General features: G+C 34.3%; 1 protein-coding gene across 7 annotated transcripts in view; it reads right to left on the bottom strand.

Moving 5' to 3' along the window:
• LMO3 (LIM domain only 3) overlaps positions 1-22,170 on the bottom strand; it is a 62,604-nt gene that overhangs the window by 11,017 nt on the left and 29,417 nt on the right. For all 7 annotated transcript variants that reach the window (XM_021715693.1, XM_008064786.2, XM_008064781.1 and 4 more), the window contains exon 3: positions 1,025-1,150. In XM_021715693.1, coding sequence (XP_021571368.1) covers positions 1,025-1,150 — 126 coding nt within the window. The remainder of the gene's footprint in view (positions 1-1,024; positions 1,151-22,170) is intronic.

Below are 22,170 nucleotides of genomic sequence, written 5' to 3'. Positions count from 1 at the left end.
TGATATAATTTGAATCCAGTTCTTATTATAAGTATCATACTCTTTCTACTATTCTATAGGGCCCATGAGAAGATTGTGCATCAAGCAATATCTTTCAGGGTAAATTACTATACCTGAGAACTTCATACAATTAATATTTATTATCATATACTACATCCAGGTGTTCTCACAGAAATTCTCACTGAATTTATTTTCATTAAAATCCATTAAGTACTGTGTACTAATTTTTAAAATACTATATTTTTAGATATGTTTTAATATCCTAATATCCTTTGCATTTGTCACAACAGTTGACAGTAGTTTATAGTTTCCACTAAAAAACAAAGTTATAGCTTTCAATAAAGAAACTGGTATTAAATCATAATATTTTTGAGCTAAAAGAGTTCTCTGAGATTGACTAATCCAGTTCCCATATGTTACAGATGAAGAAAACAAACAGAAAAACCGAGGCCCCGAGAGGCAAAATGTTTGTATTAAGATCACATAGCTTATTAGTGGCTGAGTACAGATAAGAATTTAGGTTTCCTGACTCCCATTGCAATACTCTTTCCAAACTTTCCTGTGCTACCTCTCCAATGCTGATAATTGTTTAATTATTAACTATCTCTAACCTTGTGTCCAAAGATATTTGAAACAACTTCAAAAGTACATACAGAACTGGGTTAAAATTCAAGATACGAAATCAAGAGATAGAGAAACTGAAAACTATCTTAAACTTACTTTTTAAAAAACAAAAACAATAAAGAAAAGAATGAATAATAAGAAGCATAGGAGTTTATAGAAGTGTTTCCATTTTCTGTCACTTGCTGTTCTGTTTTGTGTTTCTTTCAGGTAGAAGTTAGTCTTAAGACCTTTCTTCCCTTGATGGTTTGTTTCTGGCATGGAATTAATGTTTGCAAAAAATAAAAATGCTGAGATCAATTGCTTTAAGTAGCATGTACTAATATAATTCCTACCTATTAAATAAATAGCCAGCACAGAGAGGTTTGCCATTTTTTAGAAGCCAAAAAAGAAATCTGCTTACCTCTGATTACAAAGCTGACATGCAAAGCAGTCCAGGTGGTAAACATTGTCCTTGGCGCGCATCACCATCTCAAAGGCAGGGATGAGCTTACTACAGGCAGCACAGTTTCCTGTTACACCGAAGAGCCTAGAACAATAAACATTTTTTTTTTTCAAACTCTTAGAGGGAAATCTGAGATTGTGAAGAAAGAAGATGATAATATACCCTGTAAAGCTATCAATACATAATGCCTTATGATGTACACAAGTGCGTTTTATCTTAAGTGTATCCATAAATATCCTTCTGCAATACATTCTCTGTTGACCTTCCTTGATGAAAATCACATCTTGTTTGAAAAGACAAGGAAAAGAGAAATACATTAGGAAGCTTATATAACTGCACACAAACAGAAGTTACCGGGGGTGAATTCACAGCAAAAACCTATGTGTCAGAGTATATAGTTAATACAAAAGCAGTGCAACTTTCATCTTAATGTTATTTGTTAATTTTGTTGGAAAAGGAACCAACTAATGAATGACTCACTATTTTTTGACATCTAGTTACTAAGAGGTTTGCCGTTATTATTAAAAGTACATTATAAACAAACTATTTAAATCGTCAAAAAACATAGAAGCGCGTGCACCTTATGGCCTTATACCATAGTTATAGCTACGGTTATGTTATTCAAGTAGCACATTAAAGTAAATGAGGCTGTAAACCACGTATAGCTAGACCAGGAGCTGAAACATCATATACCATCAAAACTACTGGAGTTTTCTAGGATTTAAAAATAATTATTATTTGCTATAGGTTCCTGAAAGTAGTTTTAATGACCTAAAAAAGTACAAAATAAAATGTCTCTATCATTTCCTAGGGGGAGGAAATAAAATATTTTATCCAATTTTACTGGCAATATTTAAACCAAGTTTCTTTACAGTTGTTAATGGTGGTAAAGAATTACCATAAATAATATTCTGTGCATAGTAGTTAAGGCACTTTTTAACTAAGAAGCAAACTAGATGAAAAACACCACATCTGCCAGTTTTCTTTTTTCCCTAGCATCAGGCTGACAGAAGAAAAATATAATGGCTCTCACGGGAAAGACCAAATTAAAAGCCGTTCTAAACTAATGAATTCAAAGGTGCTATAGAGAAAACTCATTTTGGTTATAAAAATGTACTTTTAAAAAACTTAGCCTTTCATTGTTTTGAATTTAAGGATTAGGCACGAATGTGTGGAAGTCTCCTTACTATTCTCTATATACTCCAAGACAAGTCTTTTCTTAAGGCATGCATATTCATTTTCAAGTTTATAACTATTTTCTTTTTACCAAGCTAATGACAGTTGTTGGAAAGAGTTGAGAGAGTGGTTTCTAAGTGTCTGGCAAATGTGCAATGCATACTTATGCTCCTGTTTCTGCTAGATTGTCTCTTGAAGAACATAAGCGCCTTGAGGGTAGAAACTGTAAATGCTTTCCGAAGACTTTGCTAGCAGAGTCTGCATACTCAATAACAAGTAAGCAAGGGTTATATTCAAGAAGATTATATTCAAAATTGTTAAACACTTATCTTCCTTACATAATTTTTAAAACATTTTAGTATACCTTCTTAAAGGAATATATCCCAAATGACCTTGTGTCTCAGTTTGCAACCTTTATTTTGATAAATAATTTTTCTTTAAAAAACTTCATTGACAATATCATATCTCACACCTCCTACTGGCATCATTTAAAATGAAAGAACCACAAACTAAAGCTTTCGTCCTATTTTTTTTGTAAGCAGAATTTTTTAGTTTATTCTAACATTTAACATTTACTTTTCAGTGTACTTAATGTGATCTATTCAGGAGTCACATCACTTATACGTGCCATTGGTTTCTTCTGTTCTTTATTATTTTTGAGAAATAAAGAAAACTTAAAAGTTCTTTATTCCATGAATATAGATATACTTGTGGATATAAAATCTGGTTAGCATGAGATAAAGCCGTTTTTAAGAATTACTCAGTTTGCTCATATCTAATAAACATACACACACAATGCCATTTTGAAATTCTGGACATAGTTTCCCCCAATTTCAATTGCTCTCGCTAGCTGAGCATTTATCAGCTACCTGATTAGAATTTGTTTCCACACAAACCATTGATCATCAGCCTATTACTAGGCAAATGACAGTTAATTACCCACTACATTAACCACTGGGACCTGAGACCTGCTTCTGCTGCCATCAGTCAACATGATAAATGTGGCAAGTTCAGTAATGCATGGCCAGCCCTGAGCTGCCTGCTATACTGTGAACAACCCTCAATCTCACTTCCAGGCCCAGGAAAATCTATGGCAATCTGCATAATTACAAGCTCTAGGTTAATAACAGACAAATGATTTGTTGCATCTAAACAAAGTCCTTGGAATGGTCCTGGTCTCTGGTGGCTGCCCGTACGGCGGACTGCCACTAGTGTACTTTCCACTACAATGTGCACAAAACAGTTCTCTGACGTTATAGCCTTCCAATTTGTTGCCCTCCAATTTATGGATTCTGCATATGTGATTTTTAATCATTAAAGGACTCTTGAAGCAATATTATCTTAATTATTCTCTGCTGTAACCAGGGAATTAGGCTTCAGATAAAATTTTCTTCTTCCACGCACTTTCCCTGCCTCGCTGGAGGCTCCATCAGTTTCCATCTACACCTGGACTCTGAAATCCTAATGATGAATTATTGCCCCTTTTCCTAAGAGGGCGAACCTTACAAGGGAACATTTTACTGAACTGTCAGCTCCCAGACTGAGTGCGGAGATGCGGAAATCTGATCTAATTTACTGCAAAACGATGCATTTGTTAGACTTTTTCCTCAGTTTTGTCCAAGGATCAAGAGATCATTCTATAGCTGCATTCACATTCTCCTTTTTCTCAGTGGGGCAAATTCAAGATTCTCTGAGAAAAGAAACACAGTACTATTTTATGAAAGTGGGTTTTCAAACGTATAGTGTTATCTCTTGGTTTTCAAACATGACATTTGGGTTCTTAGGCAAAAAGAATTTTCATAAATGTCAATTAAGCTTACAGCATGCATATTCTTCATTTATAAGATTTTTTTTCAGATGTGTCTAAGAAATATTCAAGAAGAAAAAAATATTCAAGAAGAGTCTCTTAATTACCTAATTCATTTAGACTATTCATAATCCTGAAAATTCTTGTAACCCCTTCCTCCACACTCTTCTCTCCCAGACTCATTTATAAGGATAACACAGATCCACTTTTCCGGCTGAGCTAGAGATCTCTGTAAACTCTTGTTTGTAGTACTTAGACAGTCTCATCCTCTACATAAGAGGGCCTAAGAGCTCTTAGTAGTACACTGAGACAGACAAAGCTGTATTTCAAAAAGGAAGTCATTTTGAAATTTTGACTTAAATCACAGCATATCAGTTCATAAATTTATGGTAAGGGAAAAAATAAGCTCATTGATCCACTTTGCTCATTTTAAGATGTCTTATATATTATTAAGGCATGGTGTAGGGTAATTTGCCAACTTATGAGCTAGATAGTTCCCTATCATTTATGCTCATAATAGGCCTTAAGCAACATGACCTTTATTTGTGTCTGACACTCTTCCAAAAGTGTACTTACAAGAGAACAGGTGACAACATTGGTGCATATCACTATTTGCAGGAATCCCAGAAGATGTTTCTGTCCTCTTTCCCTTCCATTTTTGCATTCACTACCTCACATTGTCAAACTACAAATGACATGAAGATAAAAGCTAAACAAACAACTTTCTTATGGGTAAGAACTCACCCTATCTGTATATTGTATCACAACTCCCACACTGTAGTGAGCATGCACAGAGAGATATTTAACAATTTTTGTGTATAGGTGGCAAAACAAGAACTAAGATGATTCAAGTTTATATTTGTTAAAGGCACCCGACATTTCTGCATGTTTACTAAATGTTTTACGGCTTCAGCAACATTGTTGTAAATCAGATGAACTCTGTACGGCTTAGTGTATATCCATTTCTAAAGTTCTTGGGGACTGGGGGTAGAGAAAAACTCAAGACAAATAATCATTTAACATAGCAATAATGAATATGGTTTACTACAGGCAGCAGGGAAAAAAATGAGCGTTCATTGTATTTGTGTCTTTTATTTCACAGCACCAGATGTTTCTATAGATTTTTTTTTTAACTAGGTCAGTGGCTCAAGTCACTAAATCAAATTCCTCCAAGCTATGAAAAGCATAATATTTGACTCACATTAATTTATTGTTTGAGGAAAACACACAAATAAATATCACTGTAGGAAACCTTAATTCCAAACAAAGATCAGATCAGTAGTCCTCATTTAATGACATGAATATGCATGAATTTAACAGTACATATTTTTTAAAATATTAAGGGTAAGACTAGTTAATTTAGATTTAAAAAAAATCTCTTTAGAATAACTAAAGATAACCAGAGAAAAGAAAGTTTGGCTTTCTAAGAATATGAAATTGTAATCAATTGAAAAGTTCTTTAACTTTTGACTATTAGATGGTAAAGTTTTATCGAATATGTTATGTGGGAAAAAATAGGACATTATCACAGATTTAGAAGGACAATTGCTTTTTTGTTTATTACAAATATATTTCTCATCTTCTTTCCTATTTTACTTTTAAACTAAGGACAGTACTGATAGAAAATGAAAACACTTTAAACATTCAATTCTTTTGTTTTAAACCTTAAAAGTTAACCCATTCCAAGGCAGGAGAGAGTTGAGCTTATTGCTCTCTTGTTAAGTTCCACTGTCACAGAGATAAAGGTATTGTGGAAGTTTAAAAGTAAATAAGAAAATACTGAATATTTTTAAATGTACAAAAAAAGATATAAATGTATATGTCAACATCAAATTGTACCCCATAAATATATGCCATTACAATGTAGCAATTGAAAAACATTTTTTAAAAAGTTTAAAAGTTGACCATATTTTAAAGGAATGAGATACATCTCCTATTTTGAAAAACTTAGAAATAATTCATTTTATAATTAAGTGCATTAATTCTATGATTTAACTCTAATTTAGTTTATTAAGTTCAGCCTTTGTAAATTTTCTATATTTCTACATATACATCTCATGCCAAAAAAGAAACATAAAAGCCATTTGATGAAACTAAAACTTAATATATGTGAATATATACATGTACAGTATATATGTATATTCCTTCTATACACACGTACATGAGCACATCATAGGCATATATGACATTGAAAGGAAAGTAAAGAAAGAGTGAGAAGAAAAATTAAGTTAGACTCACTAAGTGTCTACCTATAATTTCAGCAAAAAACTGCCAAAGGACCATGCTATATAGTCAATTGTATGTTAAAAAATAAAATCTGGTATCTAAAACCCAGAGATAGTACATGATACAGAAAGAAAGTTCAGGTTACATGAACCCTTCTTAATGAAAGTGGAGCCTATTTTGTGAAAAGTCCTTAGTAGGAGATGCTGAGATGAATATGACGGTGTGTTGCCAAGCAGCCAGTGAGGAGGACATGCGAGAAGTGTTCACCAAGGAAGTGAGGATGGTGTGTTACTTGGTAGTCCTGTGCTGCAGTACCAGGGTAGACATGCCATTTGAAACAAGATTTGAGTGACAGGTGGAATTTCTCATGTAGAGAACTGGGGCAGCTGAAAGGAGGTCATCATGGATAGGTATCAAGATGAGAGTTTATTTAAATACTATTTTTTAAAAAATGTAATGTTACTTAATTTTAGATTCAGGTGTACAAGCGCATGTTTGTTACATGAGCATACTGTGTAACGGAGAGGACTGGGTTTCAAGTGACCACGTTTCCTAGCTAGTGAACATTGTACCCAATAGGTAAATACTGAACTCTAACCCTTTTTTCTGCCTCCCTCTATTTAGTGTCTCCAGTGTCAATTATTTCTATCTTTACAATAAGCACTTTTTTCTTCCAGGCTGAAGTTAATTCGAACAGGGACCCAGGCAGCCTGAATAGGTGATGACAGCCTGGATGATGGAGTCTCCACATTTGGCACATCGGTGTTTTACGATTATCACCAGAATGTTGCCCCTCTCCTGTGCTCAGGCTAAACTCCATGTTTCCTTGAATCTGACAGAACAACACTAGGCACTATGAGGCTGGGTGATCAAATCTAAGGATCTGCCAGCCACTGGTTGGACTTATTGAGTAGCAACTCAGGATCCAATCCAATCCAACAGCAACATGGTGGGGATAATATAATTATAGGTAAAAAATTATCCCCAAACAGAAGGGAGAAAGAAGATTTAACTTTCTGGTTTTTTGGAATTCTTGAGATCTAGTCTTGGCACTACACTGGCAATAATAGAAAATTAAAAAGGAATGCTAAAGTTGAAAGAAGAGATTTGGTGATAGATATTATCAGCTGTTAGGCAAAGAAAAGACTAAGGAAACATTCTAAGCAGATCAAATTTTCCATTAAAACTACACCAGGCTTGTAAGAACTTATCATTCCAGAAGAACCAAGTCAAGTTCCATGAATGATTGGTTTGAAATCCCTGCCATAAGCAATCACAGAATCGGTTCCAATTTGGGGACTGTGATTCAAAACAAATTGTTTTCAAATTGGGATACTCCAGGAAAAAAAAAAAATAGCAATACCCTCCACATCATGGGTGTAGACATTTAAGTTTCACCATACAGTTGGTTTCTTCCTCATCCCCAACAACTCATAAGCCAAATTACCTATTCTCTCAGTGTCTAAAGCTATGCTGGCTTGGCATAGTAGCCACGAGCCACATGTGGTTATCAACCATGTGATATGTGGTCAGTCTGAATTGAGATATGCTCTAAGTGTGACATATACACCAGATTTCAAAGCTTAGCACAAAAAAGTAAAACATTTCATGAATAATTTTTTTAAAATATTGATTATATATTAAGATGATAATCCTCTAGGTACATTGCATCAAATATAATGTTTTAAAAAGGAATTTCATTTTTCTAATACACTTTCTTTGGCTACTAGAAATATTAAAATTAATGTGTAAATCACATCAAATTTCACGTGGACAGTGTTGGTCCATAGCCTCAGCTTTCTTTACCTATCTAGATATATAACAATTATAACAGTCAAACAAATGGAGATCCAGAACTTTCTAACGGAAAACCATCCTAGAAGTCTCTCCTCCAGTATTCTATGCTTAAAGATGGGGTAAAAAAAAATACAGACCAGGCCAGGCTTGGTGGCTCAGCCTGTAATCCCGGCACTTTGGAAGGCTGAGGTGAGTGAATTGCCTGAGCCTGTAGGTTTGAGACCAGCCCAAGCAACTTGGCGAGACATCATCTCTACAATAAATCAAAAATTAGCTGTCTATGTTAGCACACGCCTATTGTTCTGGCTATTTGGAAGGCCGAGGCTGAAGGATTGCCGGGGCCGAGCAGATTGATGCTGGGGTGGTCATGAGTATGCCACTGCCCTACAGCCTGGGCGACAGAGGAAGACTCCAACTCAAAAAAAAAAAAAAAAATACACACACACACACACACACACACACACACACAGACCAGGGACATTTTTTCTACCTTAAAACTTAAAACTTAAAAATGTGTACGCTAATAGTGTGAATCAGTATAGATCACTTATAATCTGAAATAGATGACAATGCCCCACCTATTGTTACAGTTGCAGGCTTACTCAGTATTACTTCCTTTCTAAACTTACCATATTCTGCTTCATGAAGGCAACAACAGAACAATTTTTAAAGAAAAATGGGTTGATGCTTAGACTAAATAGCCCTATACAAGTTCTGTTACAGAGAACAGTAAATATCCCATGTTTATACGGAGAACCTTACACAGTTATTTAGTCTCAAAACTATCACAAGAACCCAGCTCCCTTTATCTAAATATGGGTTTTTTTTTTCTCACTATATTTCTCTGTTTTTTCCTGTAAAAATGAAGCAAGAATGGGTTTCTTTGGAAAACAATCTCTAAGTTTCTCATCTGACAGAGGGTATTGGTTGGTTTACATAGAACCATCATCTCTCTCTCCACACCTGACTCCATTAAAAGTTTCAAAGAGCACTTAAACATTATATTTTTACTTTCGACAAATAATTGTCAATTTCTCCTCATACCCATGTTCTAAAGACATATGAGCAGGTGTTACTGCTATTTATGATCAGCACAGCAGCCTACCAATAGAAGCAACTCAGAGAAAAGTAAAATGGAATGTTTTCCCCTTAACATTTGATGAGGATAAGACTTCTGGGAAAATATGGCAATTGTACCAACATTTTGCAGAATCACAAAATCTTAGATCTGAAAAGATTCTTCTATTGCAATAACAAAAGAAATATGTCAAGTTTGCTATCTATTGTTGTGATATTTAAAAGACAGGATTTTCAAATTTCTAGACTGAGTTATAGAAAGGGCTAGAATATTAAAAGGGAGAAGAGAAAAAGAAACAGTAAAATAAAGGATAACATATGAACAAAAACTAGAAATATTTTAACTAGATTTTTAAAAAATAATAGAAACAAATATTTTATCCAATTACTATAGCATTCACTGTAATTTTAAGATAAAAAGTTAAAAGATAAGTTATAATGAGGGAAGGCTAATCAGTCACAATTATATGAGCATAAAAATCTGTGAATATTTTACAGATATTGTGGGCAATTTAGTTACTATATATCTTTCCCTTGATATAGCTGAGGAAGCTGTGGGGAGACTGAAATAAATTCTGGCCTGGTTTCAGTCACGGTACAATAAATGCTAACTGGAATATGCTTTACACAATTTCATAATAAGAGCTTTTAAGAATTTTTAAAAATGATAATCTATTCTATAAAAAGTTTCAGAAAGTTTTGTATTCTTAAAATTAAATAGGTCTTTCTAGGTGAAAACTTTTTACCTAAGTAATACTTTCCAAAAAGCAGCATTGAAATCTTTTGATATCTTTGCAGACTTCTTAGAAGACCCTTAATTACCTTCTTGTTTATCTTTCTTTTTCATACTTTTCTTTCCCTACGCTATATATACAAGTGAAAGTGAAGAGGTATCTGGTTTGAAAATATGGCTTGTGTCCATCTCATGATTAAAGAATTTCAAATACTAAAATTTCCAACAGAAAATAAAAGTAAAGAAAAGGTAAAAAGGATTTACAGAAAGGTGATGAAGGTCATTTTATAAACAGTTAAGAACTAGGAAAGGTTGTTTCTTTGATCTTTGTTAAATAAGCCACTTAATATTTTAATGTGTCAGTTTCACCATATTTTCAAGTGCCACTCACTCACTCAGTCACTCATACCAGCTTACTACAGCTCTGTCATGAAACGCCAACTAGTGATCTGCTCAATCTGAACTTCAACGCAACCCTCATTTGCTCTGATTTAAAGAGTATCTTGTATGACCAAAAATTATACTTTAGTGACAATAATTGCCTCATTATTTATAAAAAGTTAACAAATCACTCACCTTGAATGGATAAGGAATTATTTACCTCTTGCAGCTAACTAGTAAAATTTCAGATGATCAAATATTTCCTCTAGGATTATTGACTTGTTTAGAGAAAATGTGCTATGTATTATGAATAATGACAATCTATATAAAATGGTATATCGAGTTTAATTTCAAATTATATTTAATTTTTTAAATCTTATTTATTTGAAGAAACAACAGAATTACTAATATTTTCTTTTAAGGTAAGGAGCAGGGTTTGGGCTATTGTGTAATCTATCAATAAGACAGGATAAATTTGCCAAGATTTAAAAAGACAGTTAAGTTTGTCAAAGAATAGAAATTCAGAAATGTTATCACAGATATTTATCCCTGTTTTTAACTAAGAATATTATGTGATGGAGGCTTAGAATATTTCATAGTTCTGAATTCCATTGACATATCACCAAAGATTCATGAAATATATCTTATTTGATCATTTAAAAAAGTACTTTCTACAAGGCAAATCTAACATCTGGCACCATTTATCTTCAATATTTTAATAAATATTGTTCTTAAATTCTTTAAGAAAGTACTCTAAATGCTATCATTAAAAAACACACACACACATTATAGGTTATGTATCTGTACAACAAGGGTGTTCATTTGTCACAATTTTCCCAGGACAATCCTGGATATAAACCTGTTGTCTAGTCTACAGAATTGTATATCTTTATCAAAAATGTCCTGGGTTGGAGAGAAAGTTATATAGTGACCCTAGGAATAGCTAGAGATCAATTAGAATTCAGAGGTTTCAAAACTTCTTCAGTTCTGTCAATGAACCAAATAGGTAGATTGAACTAAATACTCTTTAAGTACTTTTGTATAATTGTAAAATTCTGTGATTCTTCATTCTAATCTAATTGTAACTGAATTATTCAGATAAAAAACTAATTTGGAGACTTTGACTTTTAGTTGTCAGCCTAACTTTGTAACATTCTTCTTAAAAGAATCATTTAAAAGGAAGGTATAAAACTTTAAATCAACTTAGGTTAGTATTTAAAACATATATATTTTAAAATCTGTGAATCTTTTTAAGGCTTTTGCATTGCCTTAAAGTGAATTTAAAACAGTTAACAAAATAAAGCCATGAAAACAATTATTTGTAGGATTAGAGAAATTTATTTTTAGAATAAGAAATGTTAAGAAGGAAGGAGATTCAAAAAGACAAAATAGCTTTGTAGGAGAAAAAGGTACAATTCATTAGTATCAATTTGTTCAAGCTTGATACTTTCCATAATAAACTAGTATACCTCTGAATATATTATTTTGAAAGAAAAATATTGAAGCTTAAGTTTTGTGTAGTAAAACTATACAAAATAATTACAAACTTATGGATTACATATTTATCTGTACACATACAATATTGTTCTTAAACATTCATGATGTTACCAGCATAGTTATTCAAACATTTTAATTTTTGTAAAGTTTGGCTTTTAAAGTACTGACTTCAAGTAAAAACTTCATTTTTGGAATGTGTATTTTTTTTAATTAAAAGAAAATGGAGCTGCTAAGTTATTTCCTTTGTCGAGTGACCTTTAGGACTTATTATTTGAAGTACTTCTTAGAAATTGCTGTGCCACTATCCAGCAGTATAATTATCTCTTAAATAGATCTAAAACTGATTGTCAGACCCTTCATAAATAGAGTATGCATTGGGGTGTGTAATGTCAACATATATCCAACTTCCAGTTTATAAAATACATTAACTTCTGTAATCTCTAAAACTCTACATATATTATTAAGTATATATCACTCTGCTTACTCTCAATAAAATACATATTTTGTGTAAGAAACTGAGGCGAACCACTTTAGGAAAACCTGCTCATAGACTATATGTTAAAACAATTGCTCTAAGAATATTATATTATAGCCAAAACTTGATAAAATATTTGATATGAATTCATTCACCGAATTGTCTAACAGTGTGATAACAGTAAGCAAATATGAAAATAGGTTATCAAAATGGAAAATAATAAATATGAGATCTAAAATGTTTGAAAGAATGTTTTCTATGTAGTACAGTTCACAAAATAATTTTCTATAATTGTATTATGTTTCTCTATCCAGATACATTTTATAAAAGGAAAAAAAACCCAAACAACTTTTTTCTCTTAAAAATAAGCCCTTCTGTCAAATCAGAGATAGGAAAAAATAAAAATAAAAATAAAATATATTCAATCTCTATTCATAAATACATGCATGACAAAAATCACATTATTCATATAAATATTATTTGGGGCTGAGAGGATATTGAATGAGGTAAGACCAATTTAAAATCATTAGTGAATAGTCAGACACACTAGAAACAAAGATCGTGAACTCAGACATATTGAATATTTTTAAAAAATGAGCTACTAAAATCATTTGACAGCTGATATTCACTGGTAACCAGAGGCCCTGAAAAGACAACTTAAAAGATATTTGAGCGTGTGTGCATGTCTCTCTATGTGCTTGTGTGTCCACACGTATATAAATAAAGTACTAACCTACTAGTTATCTCTTTTTACTCTCAGTCTGTCAAAAAAAACCCTGTCAGCTGCAAAGGCGATAAGGGGGGCAGTTAAAAGAAGATACTGGAGCCTTAAGCTTCTTAATGTGCCAAGAATCAATCCCATGAAAGCAAACAACTTGAAAAAGGGTTATATGTATTTAGGAAATCTCTGAGGCTCCCTTCCTGCTCAGCTCGAGCCCAGCTAGTGCTCAAGTTTTCTCACCCTAATGACCCCTGAAGCAGCCCTGAGGGATTGCAAAACAAGGCCGTTACACAAGGCAGCTTGCTAATTGAGAAGTTGATCGGGGGTAGAGAAATCCTGCTTTACCACGTTAAGTGTCGAAATCAAGCATGACTAGATTGACGTCGCCAAATCACCGTCTGGAGGCCACTCCACGCCAGGAGCAGCAGGGCTTTTCACACCTGATAGGCCCTCACTCTATCTACATCAAGTCACATTAAGAAAGGAATGTATTACGGAACTGGAGCCCGTGCCCCTAAGAGCATTACTCCACTGCCTAATTGCTGCTTCTCTGCTCTCCCCATCCCTCCCCCAGTAACAAATGTGTCCACGTGGCGGACCTGCAGCTTACCTGTTCCCTTTGGAAAACCAGGCTTCTTCCACCTACCCTGCTGATTTGATCCATTATAAAAAACATAACACTACTAAGCCCCAGAATCAGAGGAAGTCAGTAGGGCTAGAAATTTTGTGTTATATATCTCAATTGCATTGTTTTAAATTACAAGAACCCTGGAACATATTATAAATGAGGGCTCTTTAAGCTTTTTATTTTTAAGTGAAGTTGCAGATGCACGATATGTGATCAATGAAAACGCCTGACTCAGGGATAGTGATTTAGACGCCACAAGGTGTGCAGAGCGGAGAGACCTCCTGCTTTTGAACTTTGAGTCCCCAGTCACGGATTTGCTGCTCTCCAACCTAAAATCTCCTGTGACAGATGGCATAATAGATATTCCCGACAGCCCAGACTGGCAGGCTGACATTACTTGGTGTTTCTTCCTATACCCTATTTCTGACAGGTTCAAAGCACATAACCAACAATGTGTTTTAGGTAGAGGATAAAACCTGAATTAGGAACTTCCCCCCTATTTCTATCACCTTTTTGCTTTAAATCTCAGCTTTCTTGCCGACACAATGGATTCCTATCTGCCCTCTATTAACTACAAGGCAAATAGGTGGAAAAATAGCTTGTTTCCAAGTGCAAATTTTTTATTTATTGGCCACAAGAAAAGAAATTCTTATATAAATTTGCAATAAAAAAACTTAATCCTTACCATATGTACTGAGAGGTGGTAGATGGCACCCATTCTATAGGTGGGGAAATGGAAGCACAGAGGTAAAAGTGACTATCTAAGACCTCACCAAGCAGAGCTGGCGTTTTGATACCCAGACTGGTGCTCACTCCATACAGGATTTCCTCTTTTACCCTTAACTGAAGTATAATACATAGTGTGATAAACTAGTAACAATAAGAAACAAACAAAAAGCACACAAGGGAAAGGTTGTTTTTTTTTTTAACGTGGCAAAATATGACAGGGCAATCCATAGTACTATATAACCTAGTACTGACTTCCACATTATAGTCCTAACTTAACTTTATGATATTTGCCATGTTTTTATAAAAAGCTCAACATTCTCTTTTGTATTTCATAATTAATAATTAAACCCAAGTGAGTAAAACTCCACTAAAAAGGAGGCTCTGTTTATTTTTGAATATATAAACATGTCAACTTCCACACACTAAAGATAATACTGTCTATGAAGCATTTTTAATGGAAAAAGTAACTAAAAGTCTAAGTCCTCTCTGATAATTATACATTAGTAAATAAGACAAATCAGTCAAAAGATTTTTCTATACTTACATTTTAAAGAAACATCTCAAATCATTACCAATATGAAAGTTGGTCAATTATTAAGGGCTTAGAGCATAAGAGCTAATGTTTATGAACCCTGTCTATCCCAAACACTGTACTAAGCATTTCACATGGGTTATTTCATTATCCTCACAACTGAATGAGGCAAGTGGCAGTTTATTCCCCTATTTTATGGCTGAGGAAAATGAGGCATTCAGAATTATGTAACAAGCCTAGACTCACATAGATAGATAACGGGAGAACTGGAGTTCACACATCCCATCATTTAAGAGTTCCTCTCTTGTTTCAACTGAAACAACAGAAGGAACCTCAGAAGCAATTCACTACTACCTTTAGGAATCCTTTTTCACTTACTGACCTCTAAGAAATATTCTTATTTAAAGCCAAAATCTGTCTCCCTGGACTTTTTACTTATTGAGTTCTTACAGCACAAGTCTAGTTCTCCTTACACATATCCTTCTCTTCACAGACTATGTTACCCTGCCCCTCCCTGTATGTTGAAATGAATGTCGGACATTTCCAAGTCCCTCAAACCAGAGGTCTCAAATTCATCTGTGAATGTTCCTCCTCGCCTCAGACCCCAAATCTAACTCTGCCACTCTCTGAAAAGAGGGTGTTTCTTCTTTATTCTTTCCTAGTGATCTACTTCCAGTGTGCATCCTTTCTCCCTTATACTCAGGCTACAACCTCCTAGCTGAATATCTTTTCCACCAGCCAGCCCTGCCCTGCTCTGCAATCAATAAATATCCTTTCTGTAACACAGATCCAATCCATTTGGATTGGATTCTACTTAGTACCTTCTGTAGCTCCCCACTGTGTGCAGGATAAATAAATGGTCCATGCTGTCTGTCTTCCTTTCTGTCTTCTAGCCCACCACTGAAACTTGCCCATGACATGTTCTCTCCTCCCTGGACTCACCATCTACTTCCATGCCTGGTCTTCTACTGCTCCTGCCCGTTCAGCCCCTACTAAATCTATTATTCCTGAAAACAACTACTCCTTTTCCGTTTATAGTTCAAATCGCTGGATCTATGAAGTCCCCTGATTTCGAGGCAGAATGAATTACACTCTGCTCTAGATATTTAAACACTTGTTTCATATATTCTACTGATCTTTCAGAATTTGTACCAGCTATGTCCCTCTGTTTGTTCCTTTCTTGCTAGGTAAGCTTCCTGATAGCTTGGCCAGTCCATTACTCAGCACATGACCCATGTGACATTCATATGTCCCCAAATTATTGAATTTGTAACCTAAAGAGTAGGAATATAGATGAAAATTCATGCTCTTCCTTGTCATTTAAACACATTTCATGTATGGATTTTATTTATACCCACTTGATTAGTATTCCCTATTTTAAAATTCCATTTTGAATTCAGTGTATAATGGACGAAAGACCTATAGGTGAAAGTAAAAAATAAAATACTTAAAAGCTGTTACAAAGAAATGATCATACCATCTTTCCTATGTCCTTTTTTTGAACAATCTCTTTTAGAAATAACCCAATAAGGGCAAAGCTACACTGAGTAAAGCTACACTAAACCTTGTTAGACAACATTCAGCATCACCTTGCTGAAACTCAGCACCAATTAGGCCTGTCTTTAATCACACTCAAGATGGTTTAGGTCCTAACACATCAGAACTCTGTTATTAGCAGCAGCAGGAAACTTGTGCCTGCTATCAGCTGTATCCATCAAAACTGGTGATGCTTCTTTACCATTATGATCCCATTACTCTAAAGAGTTAACAAACAGCACAGTCTACAATATTATATATCTATTAAATATCATAGACAGGTAGCTCAGAAGGTACACTTGCATCCTGTATATGAGGAAGCAATTCTGAATTTCAAGAACCATCTCCTAAATCTTTTCAGTTTTTATCCCAATCTTTCATGAAGCCCCTCTAAATAAGCTTCATTATTAAAATTATATTTTCCTAACCAGCTGGTTATTATCTTCATTATCTTTATCACATATGTTGTCATCTTATTGCATTCATTTAAGCATTCTTAAATGTTTTATTCTACCTTACTTCCTCCTCCTACCCTCCCATCAATGTTTACTGAGTACCTATTAACTGCCAGGTTTTCTAACTTGATGCTGGATATGATAAAACAAATAAGACACTTCCTTGTCCTCAAAACGTTTGCAGTCTAGTGCTTGGGAGATAGACAAGTAAGCATGATAACAAAGTTAATATTCTCTTCTTATAACAAACCATTCTGCACACATCTGGAAGAGGCTTTTCCTTAAGGCACTAAATTCCTTTCATTCATCTGTTTAATAACTTACAATGGCTCCATATTACCAGTGTATCATATTTAGACTTCCTTCCCACAGAGGCCCTCTGGATCAATTTTACAGGTCCACAGTTCTTTTTGACTACTAATTATACTTGCCAGCTTTAGGATTCCCAAATGTTGCATGGGATATTTTTAGATTTAAAAAAAAATCATCTATTACTAATCTAAAACTTGAATTTAACTGAGTATCCTGTATTTCGGCTGGCAACGCTATACCTAATTCAAATTTAAATTGTTAAATGTATAGCAGACTCCAGTCCTCAATAGGCAGCTACTTTCTTTTTTTAATTTTTTTTTTTTAATTTTAAGAAGTGGGGTACAATTCAGGGTTAGGTTCACAAATGCTTTTATGCAGGTACCCTAGTTGATGAGGTGTGCCCACCTCCTGTGCCCGTTTCCCTCAACTGCCAATCCCACTCTCCCCTCCCTGGCAGTGCAGCTACTTTCATCCGAAGTGTATTCTCTCCTCATTGTCCATGCCAACCTCATCTCCTCCCAAAAGTCTTCCTAGGCAACAGAGATTGTGGTTTTCTCAAATGTTAACAGTTTAATTAAACTTATAAAGTGTTAAGTAACTACCTAATGGTATAGTACTAAAATTTTCTTAAAATTCATGTACAATTAATATGTGGGGCATTCTAAGAGAATACTTTTCTTCCAAAGATTGTAAAAACTACTTGAGGTTGAGAAATATGGTTTTTTCCTTAGTTCACCTGAACAATATAACTTAAAAATAACTGCTGACTGGGCGCAGCGGCTCAGCCTGCAATCCCAGCACTTTGGGAGGCTGAGGCGAGAGGATTGCCTGAGTCCAGGGGTTTGAGACCAGCCCAGGCAACTTGGTGAGACCTCATCTCTACAATAAATCACAAAAGCTAGCTGGGCATGGCGGTGTGCATCTGTAGTTCTAGCTACTTGGAAGACTGAGGCAGAAGGATCGCCTGAACCCAGCAAGTTGGGGCTGCGGTGGCTGGGAGCGTGCCACTGCACTCCAGCCTGGGTGACAAGAATGAGATTCCACTCCCCTCAAAATTATAATAATAACTGCCTACCTCTTTAACCTTAAATGAGATGAGGCAAGAAAAGGAGGGGTCAAGTAGAAGAAATGGAAGAGAAGGAAAGAGAGGAAGTAGATGTGTTCTCTTTGGAGTAGACCCATCTCAAACTGGCCCATGCTCAGGTCTGACCCTAGTTTTAAAAATTTCAAGCCACTACAATAAAAATCACATTAGTTCACTAAAATAATATATTCCAGATGAAATAACTCATAGTTATATACTTAACAAAGTCACATTTGAAATAAAAAGCAAAAAAAGTTCCTTATTCTAATGAAATAGATTGCATTGTTAAGGTCCAGTATATTACATTTATATACACCTTTGATAGAATATATCATTGCAGATAGGTGACCTTTTCCAACCCAAACACTCTCTAGAGCCTAGTTTTTTTTTGTTTTTTTTTTTGAGTCATTGATTATAAAGGTCATCAATTTCCATAGGGATTTTTTTTTTAAAGAGATCAAAATGTTTTATCTTCTAGCATTAAATTATATATATATATTCCCTTAAATACACATAAGTTAGGTCTTTAGGGCAACCATCATTAAATGGTCTGGCTGTTTTCCAATAGACTTTAGAAACTAAGAACAAAGAATTATTCAAATTTCTCTATTCATTTAGAAAATCATTACCAGAAAAACCATAGGTGTGCTTTGCAGGGAGCTGTTTGGTGAAATAAAATCTAACATACCTGATGCCATTGATGAGAAACAAGTTTCCTGGTTGGTTCTACATAACTTCCCAGGTTTACATTTAACTGACAAACAATTTAGTGATTGTATACCAGTAGCCTAAAAATGTAATACAGACGTTTAAGGGGATAGCTCCCTTGCATCTAATTGTCAGTAGTGTAGCTTGAGGATAAAAAAAAAAAAATTTAGATTCTTAGGCAAGGTAATAGCTAGAGAGTCAGGTGGTGGAATCTTCTAGCTTAACAGTTACTCAGTAGGAAGGACAAAGACTGCCTCCCCTCATCTTTTCATCCTACCCACCCTACTGGGAACTCAGAAAGAATTCAGCAAATTTTTATCTCGTCTTTCTCATAGAAATTGTATTCAGGGTAACCAATTGATTCAGAGGCTGAGTAAAAGCTATATCTTACAGAAAAATACCAGTTAATAAATGTGGAGAGAGTGATAGGATAATAGATCATTTTGCAACATATACTAATTTAGCTAGTGATTATCAAATGTTATTAAACTCATTAGGTTGAATAGTCAATGGGGAATCATACATCTATTGACATTCCATAACACTACATGAGATATTTTCTGGTCACAATAAGAAAAGTGTTAACTGTATAAAAGCAGGATCAGCTTATCATCATGTAATCAACTTTAGTGTCACTAACAGATGTGTTTCTTGATGAATACATCATTTATCATGCAATCTACACCAAATATATATATATATATATATTTTGCAATGGAGTCTGGCTGTGTTGCCCAGGCTGGCCTCAAATTCCTGGGCTCAAGTGATCCTCCTGCCTCAGCCTCCCAAGTTGCTGGGACTACAGGTTCACACCACTGCTTCCTGCAACAACTGAATTAATCAGGCCTGTAGAGCAACTTCTGTTTTACTGGGAGTTCTAGGGATAGAATGAACAAGATCAATGAAACCACAAGGATGCAACCAATGAAACTTAGGAAATAAAAAAAATTTTAGGTCAAATTCTATAGTTTCTTTAATAAGTGAACATCATGAAAAATGACAATGTTCAAGATTAAGAGAGACTTAATAGACATAACAGCCAGATATAAAATGTAATTTTGGATTGGATCTTAATTGGAAAAAACAGATTTGGAGTACTTTTCTGGGGTCAAATAGAGAAATTTGAATATGCATCAGGTAGATTATATAAAGCTTTGCTATCATGGAAAAATGTAGATCATAGACAATAAATTAAATTATAAAACAGCAGGTAAATGCAATCTCAATTTGATTAAAATGCATGGATGTATATATACAGAGGTAGAAAAAGATTTGGAATCAAAGGTAATTAGGGTAAACATTAATAGGCTCTGATAGGCCGGGCTCGGTGGCTCAGCCTGTAATCCCGTGCTTTGGGAGGCCGAGGTGAGTGAATTGCCTGAGCCCGCGGGTTCGAGACCCACCTGGGCAACTTGAGACCTCATATCTACAATGAATCAAAAAAATTAGCCGGGTGTGGTAGCATGTGCCTGCAGTTATAGCTACTTGGAAGGCTGAGGCGGAAGGATCGCCAGAGCCCAGCAGGTCGAGGCTGTGGTGGCTGGGAGTGGCCACTGCACTCCAGTCTGGGTGACTGAGTGAGACTCCAACTCAAAAAAAAAAAAAAGGTTCTGATAGAATTATGGCATTTTGTTTTCCCATTTTTGTTAATCCATATTTTAAATTTTTTTACAATGTATTTGTATTTCTTTTGTAATAAAAGTTTTTACTAAATTTAATTATAGAAAAATACCCAACTGACTATCCAAAGTTGATAATTGTTAACATTTTGTCTTGTTTGTTTTAAGTTTATTTAAATAATATATTGAACATGTTATATGCACCACAGACTTTCAGTCATTCTTCAAGCTTATTTTTGTTTTGCTACTTTATAGTCAATGTTTTGATAAAATTTTAACCACTTATACATTTTTTCCAACCTACAGTTAATCAATATCATAAATGCTGTTAGGTATAAGCATACCACTGGTTATCTGGAGAGAAAAAAAAAGACTCTCATGGGTGTTTGGAGTTGAGTGATTGATAATCTGATCAGCAAGTACAGGCCCAATCTATAGGGACAAGTACATTAGCCTTCTGGAGCCATGTCCTCAGTTCCTACATGCTAGAGTACAACCCATGAGAATGAGTTCTGCAGGAACAATGTATGGATTTCAATCCTATCTCTACCACTTGCACTTTGGGAACTTTGACTAAATAACTTAATCACTCTCAGCTTCAGTGTCTTTGTCTCTAAAATGGGTTTAATAAAACCGCAGTTCCCCAAGGCTACATGAGATTATATCTATAAAGCCCTTAGCACAGTATACAGCTCATGTACTGTACCTCATATATGTACCTCATAAGTAGTACTGAAATATAAGATACACAAAGGCAAAGATTTTTGTCTATTTTTTTTTTTTTGACTGTTGTAGTCTCAGTCCCTGGAACAGTACTTATTACAGAGTAAATCCTCAAGAAATATTTGCCATGATCTGAGTTTCATTCTTTTGACTTCACTTCACAATGTTAAAACAAACTCTTAAAATTCCATTGCTATTATAACAGCCCTACCCTCAGTCCAGTTGAGATTTTTCTATGTTTATTTAGTAAGTATAAACAGAAAAATAGAAGAAAATCTTTTTAGCTGAGCTTTCCTTTAAAAAGATTTCTTCCTATGAATGCTGGACTTTAATGCATATGTATTTTATTGGTTATATTAGCACTCTTAATGAATTTATTTTCTTCTCTATTTCTAACCAGTTATTTTTGGCTATAGTAAAACTATAAACTCTATATTCCTTATTTTTTATCTAGATCCTATGGTCAATTTTTTTTATTAATTCTTTAGTTTTCTCAATTATCTGCAAAGAAAATAATTCTCTTTTTTTAGCATTTAAATTGATAACTTTTATTTGCTTATCTTATTACATTGACTAGACCCTTTAAAGCAACATTGAATATGAGTGACAATAGTGGATAACTCTAGTTTTTTTTTTTTTCTTGACTTTAATGGAAATGACTTTACCATTTGTTTTATAAATAGTTTTGTTAGATTTCAGTAAATTTCCTTAATCATTTTTAACTAGTCTCCTGATTTCTCTTTGGAAATTTTGTAACAGCTACTGAATTCTATAAACTGTCTTTTTGACAATATACTGCTATAGCTATGGTGTTTCTTTCTCCAGTCTGATAATTTAATGAATTAGATCAAAACATGTTATGGTGTTCATTTCTTACATTCTAGAAAT

The sequence above is a fragment of the Carlito syrichta genome, unplaced genomic scaffold (genome assembly GCF_000164805.1).
Source record: "Carlito syrichta isolate Samal-C Ts95f unplaced genomic scaffold, Tarsius_syrichta-2.0.1 Scaffold101961, whole genome shotgun sequence".
NCBI lineage: Eukaryota > Metazoa > Chordata > Mammalia > Primates > Tarsiidae > Carlito > Carlito syrichta.
Note: the sequence above shows the minus strand (reverse complement) of the source record. Positions and strands in the feature narration are given on the sequence as shown.